Source organism: Acipenser ruthenus, chromosome 5, assembly GCF_902713425.1.
Source record: "Acipenser ruthenus chromosome 5, fAciRut3.2 maternal haplotype, whole genome shotgun sequence".
NCBI lineage: Eukaryota > Metazoa > Chordata > Actinopteri > Acipenseriformes > Acipenseridae > Acipenser > Acipenser ruthenus.
The window spans coordinates 87684254-87700095 of NC_081193.1; the positions used below are offsets into that span (position 1 = coordinate 87684254).

General features: G+C 40.3%; 1 protein-coding gene across 1 annotated transcript in view; it reads left to right on the top strand.

Annotated features, from left to right (window-relative positions):
- Nucleotides 1-15842, top strand: part of lrpprc (leucine-rich pentatricopeptide repeat containing) — a 77921-nt gene that overhangs the window by 36522 nt on the left and 25557 nt on the right. The window contains exons 24-25 of the mRNA XM_059024720.1: nt 3219-3343; nt 3829-3935. Coding sequence (XP_058880703.1) covers nt 3219-3343; nt 3829-3935 — 232 coding nt within the window. The remainder of the gene's footprint in view (nt 1-3218; nt 3344-3828; nt 3936-15842) is intronic.

The window sequence follows — 15842 nt, forward strand, 5'->3', positions numbered from 1 at the left end:
GGATATTCAAAATATTTTTTGTGGATACCTTTTTTTGATAATGTTCTACGTATAGTATATATACATAGTTCCACACAGCAGGGATGGAAACACTCCCATTGTACAGCATTTTGATCCATTCCTGGTTTTACAAGGAGTTTAATAAGACGCACCTGAGCTCGTTACCTGTACACTGTGGTGATTCAAGCTCGAAGTAAAACCTTGAATGGGTGAAACTGCTATGCAGTTGGAGTCTTATTTCCACCCTTACACAGCGACTACTTCCTAAAGTAAAACATTTCTACTCATTCCTGCTCGCCACTAGTGGTATGCAAGTAGAGAATGCTCTGTTTCACACGGGGAAGTGACTTCATGTAAAGCGACGCATATCAGAGCAGCGTGATTTGTTACCTTACTGGGAAGAGCACGCCATGTCCGCTCATTCTGCAGCTAGACTCCCCGCACTGGATCCTGATTTAAATCACAAACTCATGACAGACCTTTCTGCTTTTTTTTTTTTTTTTCTCTCTCCCGTAAGGCTTCATGTTTGTCAGACCTAATCATTCACCTTTTTTTATTATTATTTTCTTTTTTTAAATTAAAAGATGACTATGAAGGACTTGCTGGTGCCGACATCTCTCTCCCAGGCTACACCACGCAGACGACTTTTTAAATACAATCCGTCTCTCACAGTTACTTTCATCAACGTTCTTCCACTTCTTTGTCAATTCCCGATAAGACAGGGGACAAGGGAAATGTCAGTCTGGTGCTTGAGTCTCTTCAGAATGTCACACGCAATGACTTTCTGATAGCTGCTTATGAAGACTTACTGTGACACTGAATAAACATCAGTCTTATATAAACAAGAAACAAATCGGCTGTGATTGATTAAACCATGTTGGTAATTATTGTCTGCATTTTAATAAGATAAAGAAAGATGTGGCAGGATCTTTTTATAGGAGAGAAGTGAATGGTAAATGACAAATGCATGCAGAAAAAAAGGACAGTCATTTATGTTTGTGATGGTTTATTGGATCACCAAACAAAGCTACTGAAAATACAATGAGAGCGGTTTTATTTTGAATATTTACTCCCGAGATAAACAGAATGATCAAGTGAATTTGACATATTGGCCCTTGTATCCACTGTTCTGTAACGATGCATGGCCTATTTAATTAATAAGGTAAAAAAACAAATAATGCTCTTATCATGCTTTCTATAATTACACCAGTTTCATATTTTCCTTCTACTCTTAATCCTTTCATGCATGGCGAAATAAAACTCTTCTTGTCTTTATATGGGGATAAATGGAAGACTCAAATGCCTCGTATGAGGATCCATATTTTCCCCATATAAAGCAACGGTTTTACTATGAGTTTAATAAGACACACCTGAGCTTGTTTACCTATACGCCGTGGCTCATCAAGCTCGTAGTATAACCTGGAATGGCTGCAGCTGCTATGCAATCGGAGTCTGATTCCCCTTGTCAGTGAGATTGGGTCAGATGATCCGCTCTGTCCTGTTGGTCCTGCAGGGGCTCCCCTTCTCACCTGGTTGTGAAGCCGACTCGTTCCAGCGCTGCAGCAGTGCGATGGAGTTGTCACCTGTCTTTCATTTTTATTTGTTTGTTCTTTTTGTTTAAACCCGGGGAGTGCTTGAGCGAGATGGAGAGAGTCTGGGTCTCTCGCTCCATTATTGCAATTATGAATTTAGCATCATCAACGCTGAAGGACAAAAGTGTTCCATTTGCCTGCTGGGGACAGGACAGTGATAAGATGAGGATTTTTTTTTAATTTTTTTTGTCAAGGATCATTGGGTCGTAATTAAGTTGCATTCATGGCTGTTGCTTTTTGAAGTATGATTGGCGAATGACAGGCTTTGTGTGGTGTGTCTAGTCCAGGCAGCAGCACTATTCTCCCTTCGTGTGTGTGTGTGTGTGTGTGTGTGTTATCCCTATTTTTAAAAATGTTTTATTTAAAAGAAAAAAAAAATCTCTCTATCTCCCTCTCTGTCTGTCAGAAAATTCTGTTGAGGCTGATAATGTAAATGTGGTATTTTTCTCCCGAACAAAAGGAAGCCAGGGAAATGAGCTATCTTGTCTAATCATTCAGTTGCTTAACAGAGACTCTTCCAGTTTGCCACTTAATTGGCTGGCAAGTACTTGACATGCGGAGTTAGTGCCGTTCGGGGAGCGTGTTTGAGTAAATGTTAACGCAAGTGACAGCTAAATTGTACCTAGGGAAATTAGAAAGGCTTCAACATGGTTATGTGTGGGGGTGGAGATTAGTAGTAATTGCCACACCAGCCTCCTTGTCAGTTCCTTATTCTGGTTGATGGGGATTTGAGAGAGGAGGGGTGGGGGTTGTAAATGTTTAGGCTACTAAAGAGCCCTTCATCGTGTATAAAACTGATTGCCCCCTCCTGAATCCCCCCCCCCAAATGCAAACATCTGCTGGGGGGGGGCTGGGCTGAAGTGTTTTTCTTGTTGGGGGGGGGGGGGGGGCTTTTATTTGCTTGGTTGTTTTTTCTGTGCTGTCCCTCTCCACTCTGTCTAACGATTTCATTCTTAAGAGCTTTTCAATCAGGGAGCCGTTGGGTGGAGTGCCACTCGACTCGACCTACGCACATAATGTTGGTGCTCTTCATTTCAATTAAAACCAATTGCTGGAGAGTCCTGTTTATATAGTAAGCTCTATTGCTTTTGTCCTCCCCGTTTGTCTAAGTGGGGAAAAAAAAAAGTGGTCAGGGATGGGCTGTTGTTTTGAATTTCCGGCTCTCTGAACTAGCTCTCTGCAGAGCTGCCGTCGCGTATTAGAAATGAATGGCCGGCTCTCTGAACTAGCTCTCTGCAGAGCTGCTGTCACGTATTAAAAACAAACCCTTTGTTTTTGAAGGCCCGTCGTGACCATTCTGCTGTCACCTATCACAGTAGAGGAAGGGTTGCATTTGATTTCACTTGATTCTTGCCATCATAATGTCACAGTGAGATTAGTTTCTAAATTGGATACAATTGATCAGAAAAAAAGTTTCTTGGTGGGTTAACCACACTGCACTGTGACCTTCTATCTGAAGAACAGGAGCAGTTAGCTTTACCCAGAATTAAGAAAAGAATTGGTTCAATTAAGTAATTGAGAACTTGGGTAGAACAAAACCATAAGACCCTGTGGCTCTCCAGGACCAGGGTTGGCTCCCCCTGGTCTAGTAGCTTGTGACCCCTATCATTCTGTCTCTGTCATCAGGGGGGACCTTCCTACTGCGCTGGAGGCTTCCATGGACTGCCAAAGGAAGTACAGCCAGATGCCTCGCCTCCACGATGTCCTGTGTAAGCTGGTGGAGAATGGCGAGACTGAACTTCTGCAGAAAGGTCAGAGGAAACTATCGTCATCAAGGGGCTGGGTACCAGGGCAGGCAGGAGAGCAGAGGAAACTATAGAGTCACTTCATCAAGGGGATAGGTACCAGGGCAGGCAGGAAGATACAGAGTCACTTCATCAAGGGGCTGGGTACCAGGGCAGGCAGGAGAGCAAAGGAAACTATAGTCACTTCATCAAGGGGCTGGGTACCAGGGCAGGCAGGAAGATAGAGTCACTTCATCAAGGGGCTGGGTACCAGGGCAGGAAGGAAGATAGAGAGGTTTTTCATTAAGGGGCTGGGTACCAGGGCAGGCAGGAGTGCACAGGGTACTGGCTATAAGTATAATATAAGTATAGCCACCAAATGGTCCTGCTTTCAATCAATAATACACAGAATAATACAAGATGAGTTTGTAAACTGGCAAGCATACTTACAGATACAGAATGCCTGCAGAATATAATTTCTCTCTCTCTCTCTATCTATCTCTCTCTCTCAGCGATGGATTTCGTTAGCCAGGAGCGGGGTGAGATGACAATGCTGTACGACCTCTTCTTTGCCTTCATGCACACAGGCAAATACAAGGAGGCTCGCAAAATCATTGAGGTGGGATTTCTCCTATTGTGCCCTATGCACACAGCTATTTAAATCCTTAATTAGATTGCTGTAATAATTTCAACTTTTTAAAGTAGATTTAGACTAAATCTTAACTAATGCTATTCAGGCTGTACAGCAGTCAAACAGGGAAGAAGGCGGCAGCGAGCTAATACCACACCGCTGCTTGTGCAAAGTACCATCTTCATTCTTCCAACATATAATTCATTGTCAGAGCGCGATTTCGCTCCTTATTGAATTTCCGTTCTCCGCAGTGTGTTCGGGTTAAGCGACTGTTACAAGACAGAGATATTATCTGCATATTAAATCTGGAGATTGTGGAAAAGAGGGAGGGGATGGGGTGGAATTAAATTCACCGGCATTCCTGAGTGTAAAGTTGCTAATCTTCTTCTGCTTAGAACTCTTGTGGTGCTTAAGAGACGGCGGAATTGAATTCTCAGCTGCTCGGATTATTTGCAAGGCATCTTGACGAGGAGTAATAATAAGAGAGCGCTGTCTGCTAGTGTGCTGCATTAAACTTGCTGGTCCTGTCTTTAATATCCTAAGCAGCTTAGGATATGGGGACTCAGTTCGGTGACAAAAATAGAACCACATCTCGTTAAATGATTTAAAGGGTTTGCTGTAGGGTTAGATGGGAAGCAAAGGAGTCCGGCACCCACCTTTTGTATATACCTTGACACATTTTCAAGGAACTGAGGATTTCAGCACTGTGGGCACTGCTTATAGCCCAGTCACAGGTTCTCAATAAGGTTACCTTTTAGTGTATGGTAAATTAAATAAGAAAAGCAGCCTCTGGAAAACTGTACAGATAGTTTGTTCAGCTATTCTGCAGCTTCACACTTCCTTGAGCCAGTTAGCCCTTTACCTTATTGTCATACAGTTCAAATCTAAGGCTGTAATAAAAACCAGTTGCCCTTTTCAAAGTGTAACATGTCTGATTTACTTTGTTGTTGCTATCTGTACAGAGAGGTTTGCTGAACACATTCAACTTTTTAACAGTGAAATATTCCTCTGTTATCTTGGCAGTTCACTAGCTGCAGCTCAGTGTTGTATAATGATAATTGTTGAATAACACAACAGACCACTAGATTTGTATCATCTAGCCCCTGGCAGTTTTAACCAGCATAAGCTTGTTGTCTGGCTTTTATTTGTTTTTCTTGATAATAAATGGCGCCCTGTAGAATAAACCCAGCAGCTGTGTGTGTGTTAATGCCAGGCTGGGACCCAGACTGGGAAATGGGTTTCCTGGGTAGGTTTTTTTTTTTGCTCCAGTGTCTCGTTCCCTGTGGTGTTTTTTGTTTTTTATTTTTTTAATTTATTTTTTTATCTGTTCCCATATGAGGTTGTCGTGCATGAAAGGGTTAAAAGGAAGCAGCAAATGGTAGAAGTGACGTTGCAAATCAATCCAGACGGGGAATGGACTGAGCTGTGGAAGCGCTTTGCAACACCCGAGTGACTTTGATATTACGTAAAAAATGCTGTATAAGTAGATTTTCTAGGCATTTTTGCGTGGGTCTTGTAATGTATTAAAATAGGACTAAAATCAGTAAAGCATTGTTTTTAATCGAAACAGCATTAAAAATCGGGGGGAGGGAATCTCAGTATACACACATTTTCCCAAGTTAACTGGTACTTTACGAATGTTTGGGCAGTCGTTGTTCTGACGGAACAGTATCTACAGAAGGTATTAACTTGAAAACAAGCCACATCGGGGAGACGCATCAAAAATAACACTGAACATTTCCATCAATGCGTTCCATAAGTTTACCAACTAAAGCATTACCATTTTATGTCAAATATTTACGATTAAGACTGTCGGCATTAGACAGTGTTTTACTACAGACAGAACTGTCACACTAAGTCACCAATACATACCTCTCTGCAATAAACAGTGGCTGTCCAGCAAAGCACAGCGCTCTGACAAACTCATTAACACAGTCATTCTGCGCTCTGTTTTTATTAAAGCGTGTGTAAAAGCCGTAGAAATGGATTGCTTGTCTCTCAGGTCACTTTTTTGTTTTAGTTTAATGTGTCTCTTATTTTTCAGTATGTTTTTATTGTCAGCCCGAACATGTACCTCAATGCAGTAGTATATGCAGCGCTATGCATCCTCTGCCTCATCCACTAAAAATATTATATTTTCGTGCAAGTATTTCAATTTAGTTTTTGATCAAGCTAGTAGTTGCTATGCCCTTCAATTGCCACAATAATCAGACTTTAATTGGCCAACGTAATTGGGTGATAATGTGTTTGTGAAGTGACAGAGAACCACGTTTTGAACGTTATTTGATCCTCTGATGTCTGCTGTATCCTAGGATACAGTGTAGGGCTGCTTATCACAATGTCGGAGTCAAAATAAAACGGCATTTTAATAATCTTGTATTTTTTCGGTAGAATTTGGTATAAGGCAGAAACGCAGAACACTAAGTGTGTATGGTTATGGTTTTGATTAACAAAGCAAAATTCATGTATTTGTAGAGCTGGAAATGTAATGCAATTTGTCTGCACCATATGCAACACGAAGATGTTTTGTTTACTGGTTATTAAATGGTGCACAGTTTTAGTTTATTGTTTTTTTGCTTTTTTAATTGATGCAAGCAGCACTGCTTAATACTTTCTCTTTTAAATTTGAATGAATTCAACAAATTTGTAAAAGCCAATGCAGCTGGACTATTGTCTAAGTACGGTTTTGGAAAGAAATGTTCAGCAAAGCAAAGAAGATATGTTCTTGAAGTGTTTGGGTACTTGATAAGCTAAAATGAAATCGGTTACTACAGATGTGATGTGGGATGTATAACTTGGTTTTACGCTCTGCTAATTATCACTTTTTAAATCCATTCATGTACCATTTGTCAGTGGTTTACACTGTTACTACTGGAATTTACAGTACTGTAGTAGTAGTATATCTATTTTGATGTATGTTTACATTAAATTTTAATTTACTAGAACCAATTGTTTAGAAATTTTGAAAAACCAAATAGTCTTTAGCAGTTTAGCGAAAAACGAAAAACAACACTAAAATTCTTAATGGAATAAAATGTCAAAAGGGTTATTTCGAAACTAAACCTGTGTATCTGTCTTTATTTATCGGTGTTGAGCGTGTAGAACAAAATCAATTGTAAAAAAAAAAGTATTTTAAGCACAAAAAAGATGTTTTCCTAAAATTGAAGTCTCACAGGGGGGAGCGACTTTTATGCTAGTGCGACCTATACAACGATTTTTACGGTAGATGTGTATCTTGTTGTTTTTCTTCATTTATTAACACTAGAACCACCACGGCAGTCATTTTGACGGTTTACACTTTTAAAATTTAAATGACACTGCGTGTGTTTAAAGATCCGTGGTTGTGTGTTCTTGACTTTTCCTAAATACATGTATTAAATATACTGATGTGTTTGAAAGTCAGAATCGCAAAAATGAAGTTATAAGCACTTCTACCTAGAACCGCTAAAAGTAGTCATTTTGACGGCTTATTACAAAACATGCTTTTATTGTTAATATAACCTACAGTACGCTATTTTTATATGTATATACAAGCCAGTTTGTTCTCTACCTCCACTGAGTTTACAGCAGTATGTATTTGAATAGAATATCACTCTTGAAGTCTAGATATGTGTTATCCAAATATCTATTGTGATCCTATCAGTTCCTTGGAGAACTGCCGTCTGGCTGTCTACGTTAGCATATATAGTCTGCTGTCTTATAATATAACTATTACAATAATTTTTCGAGAAGTCTTGTGATTTTTGCGTTTTGATTTTGAGAGCAACTACAGATATCTTTGGCATCAGAAATTCAGAACGACTTCATTGAAAACAGCATTGCCTGCTTCAAGCGAAACGAAAAACATTACATGGACAAGCAGCTGTTTCCGACAAAAGCACGGTGTCGCTGGACACAATACATATAAAAAAACCTGTCAAATGGATCAAGTTTTGGCTGGCAGCTGACCCTACCCTTACCTGTGCAAAGATGAAACTCGCCCAGCTGGTCAGAAACTGGGTGACAATGTGGTACTTGGGCTGATGTAACTGTAGGAAAAGGGATGAATGTTATCAATTACATTTTTTTTATTTCACTTTAACAAAACAGTTGAAGAAAAAAAAAAAAAACAGCCTGGTTGGAACAGTAAACAAAGCAAGAAGAGAGTTTCCACCATCTGCGCAAAATTTAGTACTCTGTGAAAGCAGTCACCGGTGTCCAGTTGTTGTATTTTACAATGTACTGGACATGGCAGCCATCAATTCCTTTGTTTTGTACAAGGAGTGCACCGGGGAAAATATCAATAGGAGAGATCTCTTATGATGCTAGCCACGGAGCTCAGGCAGAAACATTTCGATCAGAAAACTGCAAAGTGGCAGGGAAACGCACCTGGATACAGTGCGCAGCCATCAAGTGACACACGCAACAGAAAACAATGCCAGGTAACTAGATGCAGTAAATAAAACTTCTTGTATCTGCCCAGTGTGAGAGCAGTATGTGGTAAATGCACACGACAAGTTGATAAGCGTTACATCTGTGTATGTTTCCCTGAATGCGCATTCACGTTATTTTCTTTTTTTGTGTTATTTTTGTAAATAATTACTTCATTTTTACAATTGTATACGTACATACAGCAGTTTACACAATATCTTCTTCTGAAATTATTTATTTTATTAGTTCATTTTTTTACGGCATGCGTTATATGCGCTAATTTTGAAAATAAAGCCTTTTATGTTTATTTTTTTCATTTAAATACGGTGTTTCCGCTATGCAAATGTTAGATATGATTTTTATAAATAAAACTTGAGTTGTATCTGATAGTTTGTTTGATTTTCATATCGAAGCCGTTTAAAATGTACCTGTCAAAAGGACTGCTGCATGCGGTTCTAGGTAGTAGCACAAACCCGGAGGTTCTAGTGTTAAGCCCCCTGTGGATCCTGTGGATGTATATCCGTGCCAGCAGTACTTGCAGAGTTTTATGTTTCCAATTGCAATAAAACATTCAGAGGACATCCTTCAGCACAACTTACTGAGTGTATCAGAATCTTACAGGTCTAGTTTTATTTATTTTCTAAATGGTCTATAGACTATAACTCTTGTACCTGTATTGAAACAAATGCACATAGAACATATGTGAATGTAATCTGCCATATGTGAATGTAATTCCATCTCTTCTCTCTCTGTAAATTTACCACCTCCTTCCCTGTATTCCGCCCCCACGTGCTATCTCTTATTTTATTTACTGCTGAAGGAGGTCCAGATGTTAACAGCTGGCAGAACTTAAACCCCAAATTGCATGTCGTATTAAAACCGAAATGTAATGAAAAAGGAAAGCTTAAAAGTGCTAAAGTACTGGAATGAGTCCTGGCACTTTTCTGCAGTAAGGTTAATAGAACCCTTTCAAGGAGGCTTGGAGAGGGAATCGCACAGTAATGAAGAGAGCCAGATGGCGGTCGACATGCTCCCCCCCCCCCCTCTATTTGCGGGCCTTTTCCTGCTGCTGGGATCAGGTTTTTCCAGGCTCTTATCCCCTGGCATCAGCAGATCTCCCGGATTTAGCTGCTGCTCTTTCTTTTTGGTTGCTCAACTCAAGTATTTTATCCACCTCCTCCCGGAACAATGAAATGGCCGACCAGTGATCTATCGAACTTCAGCTACAACTAATCAGTCTCTTAATGCCACTGCACAGCCTCTTCTCTCTCTCTCAGCGGATATTCAAGGGGATGGTCTGCTTCTCCCGTACCGATACAGGGCTTAGGCTAACTACTTGGTGGTGTATCTCAGACGGGATCACACTTCCGATTTCTTATTTCAATCCTAACCTCCTCCTCATAAGTTTTGGGTTTATAAATCTAATTTTAAACTAAAGGAGTGGTGTGATCTCTCAAGCAGATACACTGCAGGCACAGTGTGCTGAAGCTTCTAATAAAGGCTACTGACGGTATTATAATACGTGTGTGTGTGTGTCAGGGTGTTTCTTAAAAGAGAAAACTGACAAGCATGCAAAGCCCAAAACTGGCTAATCTGGTTTAGTGTTGTTCTCGCTCACTAGGAAGTTGCTACATCCTGATTGAACTGAGGGGAAATCACTATAGAAAATGGCATACAATTTATAGTTTGTTTGTATAGCAGTTTGATCTGTTCCAGGTTTTGCTGATGCACCTGTGCATGTTACCTCTACACTATGGTTAGTCAAGGTCATATTCAAACCTGGAAAGGCTCAAACCGCTGTGCAATGGCCATATCTATTCATCTGTGTTTCTTTACAGTATGTCCGTCTCTATTCCCTTGTCCTTCTATCAATTACTATATGCAGTATTTGAAACTCTCCGCCCAATTAAAATGTTACATTTCATCCTAAAGCCAATTAACGTAAGAAATAACATGGGTACTACAATAAGTTTGTCTCGTTTTAATTACACTTCAATTCTGCCTAATTGCTAATCTGAATTCCCTCCTGTCTCTCATTCTGTTCTGTTTCTGTTTTAAAGGCTTTTTCTCCCTGTGTGCCCAGCGCTCAAACAGGACTTTGTTGCTTGGTAATTAACTACAATTATTAAACTGACCTCACTTTACACACACTAATCTATTTCCATTGTGCTTGTTAAAGAGATATATAATTCTGCATCTGAAGTGTATACGTTAGGGTGGGGAATGAAACTAGAACATCCACATAGTAGCCTGAGTTGGTTTTGTTGTGTGGGTTCGGTAGAGGTGCAACAATCAATCCATTATTGAGCGACTTTCATTGACAGATTTTAATGGGCCTGGTGATCGCCATGGCTTGTATTTATTACGAGCCCGCGGTATGTATTTTATTACGAGCCCGCTGTAATATATTTGATTACGAGCCCGCGGTAATATATTTGATTACGAGCCCGCGGTAATATATTTGATTACGAGCCCGCGGTATGTATTTTATTACGAGCCCGCTGTAATATATTTGATTACGAGCCCGCGGTATGTATTTTATTACGAGCCCGCGGTAATATATTTGATTACGAGCCCGCGGTATGTATTTTATTACGAGCCCGCTGTAATATATTTGATTACGAGCCCGCGGTATGTATTTTATTACGAGCCCGCGGTATGTATTTTATTACGAGCCCGCGGTAATGTATTTGATTACGAGCCCGCGGTATGTATTTTATTACGAGCCCGCGGTATGTATTTTATCACGAGCCTGCGGTAATATATTTGATTACGAGCCCGCGGTAATATATTTGATTACGAGCCCGCGGTATGTATTTTATTACGAGCCCGCTGTAATATATTTGATTACGAGCCCGCGGTATGTATTTTATTACGAGCCCGCGGTAATATATTTGATTACGAGCCCGCGGTATGTATTTTATTACGAGCCCGCTGTAATATATTTGATTACGAGCCCGCGGTATGTATTTTATTACGAGCCCGCGGTATGTATTTTATTACGAGCCCGCGGTAATGTATTTGATTACGAGCCCGCGGTATGTATTTTATTACGAGCCCGCGGTATGTATTTTATCACGAGCCTGCGGTAATATATTTGATTACGAGCCCGCGGTAATATATTTGATTACGAGCCCGCGGTATGTATTTTATTACGAGCCCGCTGTAATATATTTGATTACGAGCCCGCGGTATGTATTTTATTACGAGCCCGCGGTAATATATTTGATTACGAGCCCGCGGTATGTATTTTATTACGAGCCCGCTGTAATATATTTGATTACGAGCCCGCGGTATGTATTTTATTACGAGCCCGCGGTATGTATTTTATTACGAGCCCGCGGTAATGTATTTGATTACGAGCCCGCGGTATGTATTTTATTACGAGCCCGCGGTATGTATTTTATCACGAGCCTGCGGTAATATATTTGATTACGAGCCCGCGGTAATATATTTGATTACGAGCCCGCGGTATGTATTTTATCACGAGCCCGCGGTAATATATTTGATTACGAGCCCGCGGTAATATATTTGATTACGACCCCGCGGTATGTATTTTATTACGAGCCCGCGGTATGTATTTTATTACGAGCCCGCGGTAATATATTTGATTACGAGCCCGCGGTATGTATTTTATCACGAGCCCGCGGTAATATATTTGATTACGAGCCCGCGGTAATATATTTGATTACGAGCCCGCGGTAATATATTTGATTACGAGCCCGCGGTATGTATTTTATTACGAGCCCACGTACGTTTTCAGCTGTATTCAGGGTTGGGTTTCTTTTTAAAATCAGTTCCCAATTCCAAATTGATAACAGCATGCCTTGCAGAGTTCTCCTCTCAAGTATGCTCACTGTACTTGTTTAACCTTCTTTACGCCATTTGTCAAATATTCATGTCAATATTCAATTCAAGTTTAGACATTAGCCTTCAGTTCCCTTATTCAAAGCAGGATCTGCATGCTCAATGCTCACACATGTTTTACACGTGTTCTCTGTTACACACGTGTAGTAATTTTATTACGTATTGGCATTTTGCATATGGTTACAAATAATCCATATACATTCACAGACAAAAGTATTTGAGCAGTTTAAAATATATATTTATATAATAATTTTTTTTTTTTTTTTTTTTCTAATTGTTGTATTAGACAAAGAGAAGGAGATGTGATACCTTGTAGAAGGTGTCACATCTCCTTCTCTTTGTCTATCATTTGTGGACTGGTATGGCTACCATTTCATCTGTCAACGATAATTGAAAGATGTAAATCAAAGTAGAGATTCAGCTTTATAATAAAACAACACATTATTACATAACATGCTTAAAATGAAAAATAACATGCAAAAATTTATTTCATTCTCAAAAATAACATGCAAAAATTAATTTCATTCTTCAAGTATTTGGGCAGTTAACATATTCATGAAACCCGTTCATTGACAATTATCATGATTGAAAACTAACACCTGATGATAATTATAGAATAAATCAATAAATTGGAATTTTGTGATTTTAACAAAAGCAACAAGAATGGTTGAAACTAAAGAGTACAGCGATGATCTCAAAATGGCAGCGATACAACTAAACGAAACAGAGAAACTACCTGAAGAATAGCAGAAAGTCTCAGTAAAAAAAAAAAGGACGATTAGTTATGGATTGGCCATCTCAGTCTCCAGACTTGAATCCCACCAAGATGTTGTGGAATGACTTGAAGGCTGCTGTTGCAAAAAGGAAACCAAAGTCGATTGAAAAACTCAAAGCTGTATGTGTTGAAGAATGTGCAAAAATATCTCCGGGAAGATGCCAGAAACTGGTTTCAAAATACAGACTGCAAACTGTAAATGAAGCAAAGGGTGGGCACACAAATACTAATGTAAGGGTGCCCAAATACTTTTGTTAAAGTATGGAATTAGTTTTTGCGTGTTATTTCTCATTTTATGCATGGTATGTACTAATTAGTTGTTTTTATTATAAAACTGAAACTGCTTTAATATGATATCTTTCAATAGAACAATTAGAAATTATTTTTGTGGTTTTTCTCTTTTGCTTTAAACTGGCTTTGTGCAAGTAACCTGATTCTGCTTTAGGACTGGCTAGACCACCCCCTGATCTTTTGGAAAGCAAAGCAATAGATCTGCAGCATGTTGTGCACAGAGGGCATGCCAGGGTGTAGGCTCATGACTGCACATTACACAGTCATCAGCTTTCCTGAACTTGGGTAGCTTTGGATGAAGTTAATCTGCGGGGGAACACAATGAAAGTTTTAGGGCTGAGGATTACAGCCATGCTCTTTCCAGATTGCTTTTGTTATTATACAGAGCCTTATTAGAAAAATCATCAAATGACACGACTTGCTCCTGCAGATAAGAAATGGTAGTGTTACATTCGAAATGTAACAAAGTGATTTACTGCTTTTAATGTGCGCTGGACTCTAATAATTCTCTGGATCTGGCTTAGTGTGCCTAGTTTACAAGATAAGCTGTCGTGGCCTCCTCTCAAGGACAGGGTTTTGCATATACCGTGGGGGGGGGGGGTTCTTGCAGTTTTTAAGCTGTGTTCCTAAATGCTCTTGCTTGCGAATTGACATCAGTATATAAAAACTGAAAAGGAGTTGAGGCCCGAAGTCAGGCTTTCAGTTTGTAGAAGTCACCATACAAGATAGGGGTTTCGGTTCATTGCCAGCAGATCTAGACACTGCTGCCGTCCCTTAAAGAGATTTAGGTTTTGACAGTATTTAGCACTGCTTCTGTTTTGCGTCATAACCGCAATGCAAAAGAGCTGGGCTCATCTGCATTTATGGTTATAGAGCTTTTAACCTCATCTCTGACAGGACAGAATCTGTAACGGCCCGTTATACGTGCACATTGTCCTGCGCAATGCCACAAAAAACGTTTGTTAGTGTGCTGTTCATTTTGGCTTGTCATCTGTAATTGCTGCTGATTACATGACATTCAGTACTGCACACTCCAAAAAAAAAAAAAAAAAAAAAAAAAGGTTTACCAAGATGCGCCACTGGACCGCTGTGATTGCTGGACAGCAGCCTCCTGTAGCCACGGGTTAGATCGACAGCACACACAAGAGGATGCCAGGAGACCCACATACATTTTCATGTATTCTTTAATACTTCAAAATGTAAGTGGCTTTCTGTGGGCTTGAAACCCACTCAAACTGTTAATTGTTTGATTGAAAAAAACAACTTTAATTTGGAAAGCACTCTCGTTCAGTGAAAGCGTCGAGGGTTTTTAAAACTTGCATCATGTTTGACCCATACTGGGAGGTCAAAAGATGTTGTGTAGTTAGCCAGGCAGCATTTGATTGTGTATTGCAGCACTTATTGATTAAATCAAAATGGCCCTACAATTTAATTTGATAATGTCAATTCTGCTATTGCTTTTGTAGGGAACTTTCTCTCTCTCTGTCTGTCTAGATGTTGCATACCAACGCTAACCAGGATCTGCTCTGTATCTTGTATTAAAACTAAAAGTGAAACCACAGTTTCTGCTGTATTTTATATCCATTTTGAGATACTGCCTTCATATTTGCAGTGTTAAATAAACACTCCAGACAAACCTTTTTAAAGTTGCTATTGAACTCCAACCTAATATCCCATATTGTGGTCATGTAGGCTTTTGTTTTCCGGATGGAGACTGTTTTGGCTTAAAAAAACACTAAAATGGTGAATTTGTACAATGAATAATAACTGTGGCAGTGATCATCGATTTTTATTTTTCAGATTCTAATTTGATACATTCTGCAGTTGTAATGATTGACTAAAGCGATCATATGAGTTTAAACTTAGCATTTTAAGGCTGCTCTTGCAATGCAGTCACCACCTCAGATCTCCCAAGCCCTGTTTTTTTTTTTTTTTTGTTTCGTATGCATTCCTGGGAATGTCCAGCTTGGCATCCTGTTCAGTCTGTGTGCTGTTTAAGTGCAGTGGTAGGATCGGTTCTCTCATTGACGGTGTGCTGGTGCCCCTGCTGCTCTGATTACAGCGGGATCGGTTCTTTCGTTGACGGTGTGCTGGTGCCCCTGCTGCTCTGATTACAGCAGGATCGGTTCTCTCGTTGACGGTGTGCTGGTGCCCCTGCTGCTCTGATTACAGCGGGATCGGTTCTTTCGTTGACGGTGTGCTGGTGCCCCTGCTGCTCTGATTACAGCGGGATCGGTTCTCTCGTTGACGGTGTGCTGGTGCCCCTGCTGCTCTGATTACAGCGGGATCGGTTCTCTCGTTGACGGTGTGCTGGTGCCCCTGCTGCTCTGATTACAGCGGGATCGTTTCTCTCGTTGACGGTGTGCTGGTGCCTCTGCTGCTCTGATTACAGCGGGATCGGTTCTCTCGTTGACGGTGTGCTGGTGCCCCTGCTGCTCTGATTACAGCGGGATCGGTTCTCTCGTTGACGGTGTGCTGGTGCCCCTGCTGCTCTGATTACAGCGGGATCGGTTCTCTCGTTGACGGTGTGCTGGTGCCCCTGCTGCTCTGAT